Consider the following 13,836-nt stretch of genomic DNA (forward strand, 5'->3'; position numbering starts at 1 on the left):
CCAACTAAACTTTAACGGTTCCTGTGCACTGTGATCATCAATATTTATAAGTATTATGAGTTTGATTACGTACCTTATTAAGTCCTTTGGGTAAAAATACAGGCGACGATAGCGGACAAATCAACAAAATCAACACAAACCGACCAACATCGAACCAAAACGAAACCACTGCAAGTCAAACTGATCACGTGATTACCTTGCCGGGGTAGGGAGCGTCAACAAGGCACAGAGAATCTCCTTGCTATTCCAGCCCTTTAGGAGTTTTTTAACTGCACTTTACTTTCTATTTAAAATAAATGTACACGAGACTGAATAAATCCGTTGTTTGTTATCGACCAAGCAGCTTTTATTGGGCGACGAGGGCCTCTCTCGAGTTTCGCGAGTTTCGCGTCTTCTGCGTGATTGTCGCGCGGTTTTTACGTCTCGCCTCGTGAACAGTTTTGAAAGCAGAGAAATGGGTCACGGTCGGGTGTCTTTTATATGCTCCCTTCTCGTTTTTATCGGCTATCGCTGTCTCTTCATTCTCCAAAGCTCGAGCCATTTTCGTTTCTTTGCTTAATGAATTACATGTATAAAAAGTTTATTTTAAAAAATCTCTGGGATTTCCGTTTCCACGCACTTTGAAGCTTGAGGCCCTAACCTAGTAACATTGACTAAAAAACTGGGACAGCGCTGAAAATAAACTATTCTGCAGGAAAAACCTCAGTTTTAACCTCAAGCAATCTGTCTTTGTAGATGTTATTAGGGCGATCAGTGTTTGACATAATAAAAATTTGGTTTGTATCTGATCTTAAAATCGGTTTAAAAAAGATTGGTAAAAACATATAAAACTGAATTTTCGGTAACTCTCTGTTACCTTCATCAGAGTTAAAATTGGTTCAGTTTTGCATAATAAGTTTTGATACGCCGCCAGTCTCTAGGGATGTTCCCAATGTTAAATAAACTTGTGGGAAATGCACATGCTCATTCACACAGTTAATGTCCTGGATAGAATGTAGCGCTTCTAGGAATAGGCGTTGTTGCCTATTGCTGACATTTCTTTCTAAAATTTCTACATAATCCGGATGAATGTCATGGTCTGTTGTTTCCGCGTGAAATCTTATTGCGCTTTCGTTATTAGATCTTGTGCCAGGCTTGTGCACTGCGCCGCGCGAATTCCATGATCTTTTGCTCTCTCCCACATAGGCAAAATCACATGTTTTGCATTTGACTTTGTACACAATTCCCTTGATCTGATTTGTGGCAGGGCGGTCTTTTGGTTTCTTAAAGATACTGCTCAGTGTTTTAACAGGCTTGAAAGTAGTTCTTATATTTCTCTACTAAGCACACGTCGAACTCTCTCGGAAACACCTTTTATGTAAGGGATTGAAGCGTAACCCCTTGGACTCTCTTGACTTTCTTGGTTTTCTGGCTGTATGGTTTCTTGAGCCGAAACAAGGCAACGCTCGATGAAACTTTGGGGGTATCCGTTGACTTTAAGGTCACCGATTACTTGTTGTTTTTCGCTCTGTTTCCGCTCAGAGGTCAAGGGAAGATATTTGGCACGATCCATTAGTGTCTTTAAAGATGGCTATGGGTTCCATTCCCGTCGGGGACGCAGAATTTTTCTTTGTCCCATGCTCGTGTCATTGTTGAAAAATTCATCTTCATTATTTATCGCCGAACTTAAAATTTACCATCTTTATTATTTACAACACACTTGATGATTTCGACATGGCTGATCCTAGCAGTATGCAGGACGCGTGTCACATATCAACCTAGTGAATGGCCCCGCTCACCACGAGTCTCTCGTAGCTCAGTTGGTTAGAGCGCCCAACCAGTATCTGGGAGGCTATGGGTTCGATTCCCGTCGGGGACTCAGAACTTTTCTTTGTCCCATGCTCATGTCATTGTTGAAAAATTCATCTTCATCGAATTTTCTCTTTGTAAAACCACTCAGTTCAACACCGGTGGAATTTACAGAACATACACACATGTACTGTTGATCAGCCTTTCGTTACTGTCACAGCTGTGTCAGAAAATTCTATAAATTTAAGAAACTTTTTTAGGTCAGAGAACCAAGCACAATATGCGATTTTCACATCAATACCAGTGCTTGGGTCCAACCCAATAGTTCTTAAAAGTTGCTGTTAAATTATTTTGTTTCTTTCTTTAAACGTGGAAAGACAGTGAAACAATTATTAGAAGGTGCAGGTTAATAAAGCCCATGGGCAAAAAAGGTTATGCTGGCGAAAATTAAAACGGCACGCAATGCATGCAAGCATTACGCAGATGATGACGGAATGGTGTCAGTCACGAGAAATAAGAACTGAGTTGGGTTTTGTAAAGATGTTGAGTGTGTAATCAAATTGAGCATAATTTCGACATAGCATTCCTTATTAATTTAGAAGAAAGACCCTGCATTCTGTTTTGAAACTCTACTGAGCCAGGTTAATCATTTACTGTTCAGTATCACGATGCAAGTATAGACTACCCTTGACTATGAGCAGCCCATCTTCTTTGTCCGTTTAGAGTGACGCGAAAAAACGCTCGAATAAAAAATGGCCGCGCGAAAACATTTTTATTTGAAGGTCTATCTCCAAGATTTCTCGCGACTAATTTTTCCACTCGCGCGTTTATCTGCTTCTTGCTCGACGAACTAAGATAAAAGACAGGCTGCTTGTAGTCTAGTACTAGTTGGTCCTCATTAAACAAGAGCATATGGTAAATTTAAGTTAGGGTATACGAAGTTTGATTTCTTCCGTTTGTATCCCATGTTCCCAAAAAGTTAATGTCCATATTCCCTTTTTCCCTGAAACCCCTGTGAAGCCTCAGTTCTCACTAATGTATATTAGTAGATTTATTCATTATCAACTATAACAAAACGGTTTTATGTATAATTCTTTTAACATAACAAAACCTAAACTATTTCAAAGTGACCTTAACGTAACGGTTCATGTTTAACTGAAAAAGTAGCAATTTATAACGATGGTTTCACACACTTTACAGTGTGATCTAGGCGAGATACAAAAAAAACTCGTTGAAAGTCACCGATACCATGAATGGATACAAGAAATATTAACGTCCTCAACTATACAAAGTTGTAAACATGAACTCTCACTTCTGGTGATATATATTATTTTAAATTTAACGTCCTTTAAACTGACTAGGCATTTACGCAACAAGCTTTAAGATAAAACAATCTAACTCTATAATCTAACACAACTTTTAATACTCACAGGGCACCCTTATTTTAATGTTTCGTACCAATCTCTACTAATTAGGAGCACTAAACGTCAAAATCTCGATTGTAGAAATTGATTCATGCTTGATTTCTCGTTGGGCTTTGTAAGTACATATTGATACTTTGTTCATATTGCTTCGTTTAAGCATTTATCTACAATCAGCATACCTTATTGTTACTTATTCTTGCGGGACCGTTCTTTCACGAACATCGAAGAGGTAGATTTCAAGATACCTGAATTTCGCACTTGCGCGAAAAAAAATGTTGAAAGTACAAAGTTACGCGACCTGATATGCATTAAAAAAGAGTAAGTGTTAGAATCGGCACTACGAATTCTAAAGCTTTATTTTACAGTCGTATTGAGAAGAACCAACCTAAAACAACTGTAAAACAAGTACACATGTTCGTTTGCTACAAAGCTCGACGTTATACTACACAGCTGTACGATTTGGAGAAAGCGAGCGTGAACACGGATAACCATGTAAACTATCGTTACGGCAAATGGTATTAAATTTTGCGTCTCTTATTTTCGTAGACCTTTTTTGTTGGTCTATAAATGAGCGCTTTTTTGAAATTGCGAAAATCGCAAAAAGGCCACAATAAGCTACTCTGATAACGCTTTCAAGTTATGAACGTAATCACGTTTATTTTTAAATTATTTAAAACTCAAATTCTCATCAAATCGTGCAAAATAGGGTTTTCCTACCCCCTATATAAACGGAATTCAACACATAACCCATTGAGATATTATTGCAATTTACCTCAATATGAACTTGGTTACTACAATTAGAACCACCTAACTAATATCTTTTCGCATACCATGTTTGTACATATGATACAGTATTCCACAAACGTTGTGACAAAATTCACCGCACATCCAACAGGTGTATTTCTCCCTGTCTTCCGAGGATATCTCCTTGCATCTGTGTCTCTTTAAACCACTGTCATCTTTGAAGCCTTTACTGCAGTGGCTGCACTTGTGGGGCAAATCACTATGAAATGATCTGTTATGATATGACAGATTTGAACGCTGAGTGAAACATTTATCACAGTGAGTGCACTTGAAGGGTTTCTCACCACTGTGAATTCTCAGGTGATCGTGCAAAGTTTCTGCCCGATTAAAGCATTTGCCACACTGAGTACATTTGTGGGGTTTCTCACCACTGTGAATCTTTAGGTGTTGATACAAACCCTCTGACTGTTTAAAGCAATTGCCGCACTGATTACATTTGTAGGATCTCTCATCACTGTGAATTTTGAGGTGACTTTTTAAATGTACTGCCTGTTTAAAACACTTGCCACACTGAGTGCATTTAAAAGGTTTTTCACCACTGTGAATCCTCAGATGATCCTTTAAATTTGACTGGCGATTAAAACATTTTTCACAAACACTGCATTCAAATGCCTTGTCTTTATTCCTCCTCGCCATATTCACATCCGTTCTTTACTCCTCACAACCTTTTCAAACAAGAAAGCAATATTATGTTAGTTTAAGTAGCATTTTTAACAATAACAGGAAAAAGGGACATAATTTGTACCGTCAGGAATAACTTAGAAGTGAAAAAAATATTGTTGTCTGCTGTTTGCAGGGCTCAAAATGACGGCCGGTCAAAGGACAATGTCCGGCCAAAATGACAATTTGTCCGGACAAAATTTTGGTTCGGCGGTCACTTTGACCGGTCACGTACACGGCTTTCAAATAAATAACACACACAAAAATTTATTCGCAGTATTTCTTGAAAAGCAGCTGGCTCTTGCAGTCACAAATTTGTCAAATATAGATGAGACGGTCACGCGGATTTGTTAGCGGTTTGCTTAAATAAAACAGGAACTGAAACCACGTCTGTAAATACGTTAAACAGACAACAATGAACATTGCATCAATCAATCAACACGCGTACGCAATTACAGTTTCAATTGTCAGGCGGGCCGAGAAAAATAGTACTCGTTAGTTCGTAGCGTGTTTTTCACCAGCATAATAATAAAATCATTAAACGCTTTGATTGTTAAATCAGCAATGTTTCTTTAAATTGTGCTTATTTCGCAACTGAACGTGTCCCCATGTTGACAATGGTTGACCACCTAAGACGTGGTGCTACTTAATTGTCAAAGAGAGTTCCGGTAAACGTTTGCTCGTACTGTACAAAATATAAAAAAAATGGTCTCCGCGTCCGGCGTCTACAGATTGAAACGATAACTCTCAATATCTAGCCATGGCATTCAAGTGTTTCTCTCTATCGAAGTCTTCTTGTGTAAGGCTACTTCCGTGGATGTCTATGATTAAAAGTTCTTTGCCGTAAGTATATTTCAGTACCTCAATCAGGCACCGCATAGTATTAGAACGGGCTTCTCTGTTTCGATCTGTTGTAGGCGACGTTGAAAACTTGGAGAGATCCATTGAAAAAAGCAACAAAAGACATGTTAAACTTCCGGCACACTCTTACTGAAAGGCCTGGTTGCTAAGCGTTGTGGACGAATGTGAAATCTTTTTCACGGTAGCCTGCGAGCAGGCTCCCGATGATGTTTTCGGCGAGCGGAGCGAGCCGAGTTATGTGTCGGCAAACACTTAGTTTCTGGTTGCACTGATTCAAACAAATTGCTGCCGAAGCACAGACAGCATTTCTGAGTTTTGGCTCCACTTCCTTGCCAAGCTCGGCCGATATAGTTTTTCCCACCGACTTTCCCGATTTGCAAATTCCAGTAAGAAAATAAACCAAATGAGGGCACATTTCGCATAGTTGGAGATAAAACTGCGTGTTACAAAATGAAGATACTGAGTTTGCAGTCGACACTTTTAACATACAATCGGGATTCTTTGCATAATTTGTAACTTGTTTCATAGTCTGCTTAGTGCTTTCTACACAAATATGATGCTTCATGGACTCCAGACTACACAGTGCCTTCGCAGCAGCGGGGAAATTTCTCATTGCAAAGTTTTTAATCGCCTTCTTCTCTTTGGCATCCTTGCATTCAAACTCCACCACCTTTCCACTTTGAGGATACCCAATAAAGATCTAGGAGAAAAAAATCGGAATTTCAACGTTGAAATTTAACTGAATAATGTACAGTACCATGTTACGAAAGTGTCGCGGCAAAAATCACATTAGAGCGTGTTTTAAGTTGATTAACTAACCTTGACAACTGTTTCGCTTTTTCCTTGTGGAATATTCATTGAAGCCTGCATTTGTTCCTCAACTGTAAGGGGGACTTCAATGCTATCCTCGCTTGTTTCATCCGTAAAAGCTAGTGTCCTGCGCGAAGTTTTAATAGCGGAAACACTATCTCTATTTCGCTTTGCCGAAGGTGTAACACCGGCCGGCGAACGAAACTCCACCGATCGTTTTGTACTCGTTGTATTTCTTTCGGGAGATCCGCCAGCGATTGATGAGTCAGGCGAAGGGTCTTTCACACTTAAAGACGGTTCACTGCATCGGCTTGTGAAGACGGAAACTGAATGAGAGAGGCGAACAGCTTGTCGAGCACACGGCATGCAACAAAGAACTGAAAACCCCTCTTTCTTTTCTACTTGTAATCCAAGGATTTCCAAGGCCTCTGCCACGACGACGCTATCTTGTCCGGGGACAACAAGAAGTTTCTTATTTTTAGAAACATCGAAAACCGGCACAGAATTTACCCTTTTTGAACTGCTCAAAGACTTTTTACAAAAGCGGCAATGAGGATCGCTCCGATCCATATTGGAGAAAAGCGCGGTTTTTTCCCGCGAGCTGTCATTTTCAAGTACGCTCTAATTACATTCCAATGCATCTAGGCGGAGAAGGTGGAGTTGATGACACGTTGTCGACAGATTAGTGACAGATGATGACAGGTTTATAAAAAGGGGCGGAATGGCTGCCTCCATGCTTTGTCAACAGGCTCTCTCTCCCAGCCCCCCCTCCGCTCTTCCTTTTTTCTTTTTTTCGCCCCCTCCCCGACCGGAGAGCCTGTTCACAGGCTATTTTCACGGCGGTTAGTTTGTTAATCCCCTAGCTTGATATTGGTATCGCATGATACAGGAAAGATATCTAAAAGTCCAGGACGTAATTTATCCTTTTTACTGACCACAGTTGACATGAAGCCGTTGACGTTTCCTTTCTTCCTACATGCCGAGCAAAGGCACAGTTATCTCACTTGTGGCATGGGCATATGTCCTATTACTATTTAGTGTTCGGTAGTAAAGACCAGTAAAGTGCTTACAACCAAGATCGCCTCCATCCGTAAGTCGTTAACTAATGTAAAACTATGCAGAGTAAGGGCCGAATCGCGCTAGCGGACAAGTTTTAAATGTCATGACATTTTTGACAAAAACAAAATTGTCGCGACAAGTCAGAGACATCTTGAAGAGAACAAAAGGTGAAATTATTAGTACAATAGCTTTGCACGTGCTTCAGGCATCCCTGCATCTTCAGGCATCCCTGTACATTTCTCAGCACGGCCGTCTGTCTTGGACAAACATCAAATATGCAGTACCACGCGGTAAAAAATTCTAAAACAATTTGCATTTAAAGTATGCGTGTTCCCATGCAGTGGAACAATGAGTCGTCTCAAGATAACTTTTTCTTTTCTCATTCTTACATTGGGCAAACACTTCGCTTATAAACATGTCTTGCCTATCGCGGAAAGATTTTGCGGCAGAATTATGATAGTGAGAGCCACATCACGGTGCATACTATCGCAAAAATTTTGGAGTGCGTGTTATTATTAGGTCCAGTTTGGGCCAAACACAATAGCCAATCAACAACGTATTGTTATCTGACATTACGAGGGGCATGCGACTTGTCATGAATTGTCCTGCCTTGAGGCAGGACAACGGCGCCTTTGAAGATTTGTCCGTTTTGACAAAATTTGCCCTTGTCCAACAAGTCGTTCGCACTTGTTTTTGCGATTGTTTGACAAAATGTATCGCGCGTGCAACGCGGACCAATCATAAGACAGCTGCTTCTTTGTTTTCCTGAAATGTTAGACAAGTGCTAGGTCTCGAAAAACATAATCGCACTTGTTTTCTGTAACAAGTGACTCGTTAATGATGAAATCTACCAATTGTTACAAAATTTGTCCGCTAGTGCGATTCGGCCCTAATATAACATTACGGCTACTGAGCATTTTGTTTTATGTAGAGTAGAACGCAGAAGAAATGGAAATTCAAAAAGCGAACATAATAAAATGACACATTTAGCGATCAAAACATTTAAGTTTAAGCCTTATACTCTTTAACAACGAGTGTTTTAGCTTATGAGGCGAAATTTTTGGCAGAATAGGCTATTGCTTCAAAGTAAATACTCAATATTTTGACCGGTCAAAAACGAGACATGACCGAGCAAAAATTGATTTGGCCGGTCAACATGACCGGTCAGTATCCAAAAATTATTTTGAGCCCTGGTTTGGGCAAAACATTGGCTGGTGCAATGTGCAGGGCACAAGCACAGTTCACTGCGATAAACAGGCTTAACATGACTCCTAGCCTGAAATACTACCCCAACCTGTTTTATGCTTGACTACTAGATGCTGTTCAGAAAATGACCCTGAACTCCTCCCTTGGAGAAGAGCAAAAGACTGAATTTGAGAGAGCAGCAGAAATCGAACCTTACTCTGTTTAGCCTGTTTAAATATTAGTAGCATGGAGACCTGCACTTATGATCTAAGAAATGTTACCTGTGATTTGTACCAGCCACCAAAACATTAGCAGTGATATTATACCTCATGTTCTGTTTTTTACCGTGTATTTATAAAAGAGGGACAATTTAAGCTGATTACTTAATCAGGAAATTCAAACATTAAAGGCCCACTTCAACCCTTCATGTTTTAAAGAACCTTCACTGTTTAATGTGTGCCCTTATTAATATTGTTAATACATGTATGTGTAACCTAGTTGCGTGAAGCTTGAAGAAATGGACCCTTTAATATCGAAACAAAAAATTTTCTTACAAAAGGTAGCTTAAATTTACAGCTTTGACGTGAATCAATAACATTGATTAACAGCTGTTTTTCTTGCACAACAGATATCGATGTTTTTAAGTCAATATTCCCCTGAGAAAACTGGATTAAGCTTAGAAAATAAAAATTTAATTGCAGTACAAGGCTTAGCTATTGTGTTGTTTCAGAAAATATTCACACCCCTTTCTGAACCCCACGCTTCACCATGCTGGAAATTCCACTTAAAAGCTTTATACTTCATTAAAAAGTTTTTGCTTTTAACATGCCCTCCCTCCCCTAAGGAATGTCCAATGACCTTCCTTGGGGTGAGTATGAATATTTCCTGAAATCACACAGAGGAGGTAGTGTCGCCAAGTGGTTTACTTTAGGGCATTGGTGTTCTAATCTGAAGTTCAAGGTTTTAAGGCCTCTATTTTGTCACTAGCATGATTTGTTTTAGTTGTTCTAAGTTTAAATCCTTGGTTACACTTTCTATATAGCCAACTGGTCTGCCTACTGCCAGTTGGGATTTTTAGCCGTGTCATCTGTGTTAAAAATATTTGTTTCCTCTGTTTCAGTGACATGCCTGTAAACTAATTATCCCAAGTGTAAGTGGATGATAACTATAAACAACATTTACATGTTTGTACAATGATAATAATAATTATAATAAAACCTTTATTTAAGTGCCAACCTATTATTGCTCTTCTCTGGAGTGGTGTCTGCAACCATAGTTTGTATGCTGCAACCATTTGTCATAAACCAGAGGATATTACAGTGCGAATACTCGAACCGGGACAGTTGGAACAAAGTTAACCAATGACAACGTTAATTGAGAACAAAGGATGTCGACCTTTTTCGTTAACAGACCAATGACGTTCAAGAACGCAAACAATAGATTTACAGAAAAATTTGAAAACTCAACAACGTTGCAAATAGTTGCGGACCTCTCAGGAAACTCGCCTTGTTATTGATTGGTTAGTTTCGATCCTTTATTTTCAAGAGGTCGTAGATAGAGATCGTAGATAGATTAAAGTTAGACAAGCTATACAAGATGTATGTTACAATATTATCTTCGCGAAAAGTTTACAAATCATGAAATCAAACTACGAGCCGTGAATTTTCTCTTCACGGCCAGGAGTTGTGAATTGAATATTCCACACTGTGTTCGCTCTTGTTTGAAAATTTTCACTCCGGAAATAAAATGAACGCTGTGAAATCAAATTCACGCCGTAATTATTTTCGTTTCGCTCTAGCTTTTCAGTAGCTTTGCTATGTCTGTTGCCTTGAAATCGATGCGAGTCATTTCCTCGCCAATGTTAACAAATTGCTTTTACACCTTCGTATGACTTTGAAATTCACGAAAACAGAATACTTATATCGTCGGTCAATGCCGTATAACTGTCCACAAGTTACCACTTTACATTTTTTGACACGATTTGAGGCCACGTGAAATGTAAACATCAGGTCGAATGTTGTTTTCGCCTGTTTGCTCACGGACTCATTTTCTGTCGGTTATCTACTGTTACAACTTTGTAAACTCACGGTTTTTCGTGAAAGAGGAGTTTGTTCCGTTTCGTCATTGAGTCTTTAATCTTTCTGTGGTTTTATAAAATTACCACAAGCTAAAGTCACTGAAACTTTTATGGGAGAAAATTCATTTCATGCGGCGAAAGCAAAATTGCCATTAATAAAATATGCAAGGTCAGTTGTCGCTGTGGCGGCATCCCAAATCTTTCTTGCCTTGTCTTTCGTCAGAAACAAAATATAATCACAACAAACCTGACACGAGTATGTAACTTAGAAGAGTGAAAACAACTGTCTTTTCAAACATGAAATCTAGAACGTTTCTATTCACTTTCTGCTCACATGCGACATAAGACACTGCATACGACGGAATAGGCACTTGAGACGTCCTTTGAAACAATTCCATCCCGTTTCGCGTCTTCGCTCTTGTCGTAAATAAAAGCATCCTTCGTTATTCTTTACTGTGCTATCACCAACGAAGAGCAATACAATTTTATCAGAAAATTTCTTTTGAAGAATTTTTCAGCCTGTGAAAGCCAACTTTTGATTACGGTTTTACGAGCGCTACTGAAAATTCGGTGCAGTCAGTGAAAATTTAGGATCGAAACTATCCAATCAAATACAAGGCAAGTTTCCCGAGAGGTCCGCAACTTTTTCAAACGTTGTTGACTGTTTAAATTTTGTTGCAAATCTATTGTTTGCGGTCTTGGACGTTATTGGTCCATTTCTAAAAAAGGTCGCTATTCTTTGTTCTCAATTAGCGTTGTGATTGGTTATCTTTGTTCCAACTGTCCCGGTTCGAGTATTCGCACTGTAATTGGAGGTTTATTTAGCAACACAAGGTGCACTTCGAACACTCCGCTTTTGTTTATTTAAATTGCAATAAGTGGCAGATTTAAAGAACTTACATCAAAATATAAACATAAAAATTCTGAAGGAAGTCGTTTAAATATTTCAACTGGGTTTGTTATTTTGTCAGCTATTTAGAATCTTTCTATGGTCTGAGAAAGAACCTTGTCTTTGAAATGAGAATAAAATGATATCCAGGGCTGTGCTCTAAGGGTGCCCGGGTGCCTCAGGCGACTAACGTTTGTCTTTGGGCGACCAGATAATCTTATTTCTTTCATATAAGCTTTATGCTGGGCACCCTGGATCTCAGCTTGGAACCTTTGGGCTCCTTATAATTTTTCTTAGAGCACAGGCTTGGATATCTTTGCTCATTGAGAAAGAAATCATCAAAGAAAAGAATAAATTCAACCTTCACATCACCAGCCAATTGTTGTGTCCTTTCATACCTGCCACACTAAGCAGCGACAAGTCTTGTTGTTAGTTTTGTGCTCTTGGATGAACATTTTCCTAATGCTATATTCTAATTGAACTTGAAGATGGATTTTCATATGTTCTATAAAAAATAATACACTTTCGAGGTCTTGAAAAGCAGCTGAATTTACTTGCCTAATGTCTCGGCATCCACAAGCAGCTTTTCTAGGCCTCAATAGTGCACTATTTTCTTTTTGAACAAAAAAAGCCATCTTCTAGTTGGTAAATATATTTAGTATACACTAAAACCGTGGAAAGCACTTTTTGAGCTCGCACAATTGGTTAAAATGCGTCACATGACACAATATGCCCTAACTAAAATGGGGGAAAATCCGAGTGATATTCCCTGAGTGATATTCCCCAGATTACGAACTTTGTGATCTACATTTGCCCATTCAGATTTTAGCCCAAGGAAATTGTCAAATTGAAAAAGAATTAAACAGTTTGAACATACCAATAATATTTTGAATGCCAACAGAATTATTTAAATGTTTGAAATCTTTCAGAGAAGGTCTGCCAAAGTAAGCGGCCTAATGTAAAAATATTTGAAGGAAAATAAAAAACAATTTGGCTGTTCCTCAAAAGTCACAGTTTTCCTTGAGCTACACGCTCAGAAAAACTGAGAACAGATACAAATATCCATGGACAAATATCCATGCAAATTTTTGCGCCAAATGGAGGCGATTGTTTAATATATATTTATTAAAACTTGAGCAACAGATGGTAAAATATTACAATGTCCCAGTTGTCCCCTTTCAGCAGATGGCCAACTTTGGGTGAAAAGTTACTATTATCTCACTATATGATAGTCGTCAATAATTTCGATCCATATCCCTAATCCCGTAGTCCGACCATATCTGGCTGTTATATTTTCAAGATGGCGGGAGGTAGTAAGTCGAAGGAACCGTTTGCTACGAAAACGACAATTACAGATTTCACACCCAATACTGATAGAAGAAAAAGGCATATTGTGAACCAAAAAATAACCTTTCATGTCATGAGGACATTACTAAAAAGGCTCCGGCTGAACAAACCCGAGTTGATCGTCTATCAAATATCAGCAAATCTTGGAACACAGCACATAACAGCCAACTGAACTTTAAAAGGTTCTTGTGCACTGTGATTTTCAATATTTATAAGTATTATGAGTTTGATTACGTACCTTATTAAGTCCTTTGGGTAAAAATGCAGGCGACGATAGCGGACAAATCAACAAAATCAACACGCGTACGAAACAACCAACATCGAACCAAAACGAAACCACTGCAAGTCAAACTGATCACGTGATCTTCTTGCCGGGGTAGGGAGCGTCAACAAGGCAAAGAAAATCTCCTTTCATTCTATTTCTTGCTATTCTTGCACTTGAGGAGCTTTTTAACTGCTCTGTACTTTCTATTCCAAATAATTGTACATGAGACTGAATTTATCCGTTAATTGTTATCGACCAAGCAGCTTTTCCTGGGCAACGAGCGCCTCCCGCGAGTTTCGCGAGCGTCACATCTTCTGCGTGATTCTCGCGCGGTTGTTACCTCTCGCCTCGTGAACAGATTTGAAAGCAGAGAAATGGGTCACGGTGTCTTTTATATACTCCCTTTTCGTTCTTATCGGCTATCGCTGTCTCTTTATTTTCCAAAGCTCGAGCCGTTTTTGTTCTTTGCTCAATAATAATAACATTTATAAAAAGTTCTTTTCGAAAAAAATGGGATTTCCGGTAATGTATCCATGTTAGACCCACCAAGCGTCCCGAACATCTAATTTACATATCGCTACTTAGTCAATACTCTGCGCTCTGATAACGTGAGTTAGATGAGCAACTCAGCACCCAAGAAAGACAGAATAATCTAGCACGAGGTCAA

General features: G+C 39.1%; 2 protein-coding genes across 3 annotated transcripts in view; both read right to left on the minus strand.

The window, feature by feature from the left end:
- Positions 1-13,235, minus strand: part of LOC144663749 (uncharacterized) — a 125,189-nt gene extending 111,954 nt beyond the window's left edge. Inside the window, exons 1-3 of one of the 2 annotated variants that reach the window (XR_013572655.1) lie at positions 13,143-13,235; positions 3,605-4,681; positions 3,165-3,510 (exon numbers count right to left, since the gene is read on the minus strand). The gene's annotated coding sequence lies outside the window, so the exon portion shown is untranslated. Of the gene's footprint in view, positions 1-3,164; positions 3,511-3,604; positions 4,682-13,142 lie in introns of those variants that run through there. The other variant, XM_078524804.1, reaches the window with a different exon arrangement.
- On the minus strand, positions 5,683-6,917 carry LOC144664268 (uncharacterized). Its single transcript, XM_078525373.1, has 2 exons — positions 6,357-6,917; positions 5,683-6,237 (listed from the first exon to the last, which is right to left on the minus strand). The coding sequence occupies exons 1-2, from the start codon at positions 6,915-6,917 to the stop codon at positions 5,683-5,685; spliced, it is 1,116 nt and encodes a 371-aa protein (XP_078381499.1).
- Positions 13,236-13,836: the final 601 nt, after the last annotated feature.

The sequence above is a fragment of the Oculina patagonica genome, chromosome 8 (genome assembly GCF_052425735.1).
Source record: "Oculina patagonica isolate OP01 chromosome 8, crgOcupat, whole genome shotgun sequence".
Classification (NCBI taxonomy): Eukaryota; Metazoa; Cnidaria; class Anthozoa; order Scleractinia; family Oculinidae; genus Oculina; species Oculina patagonica.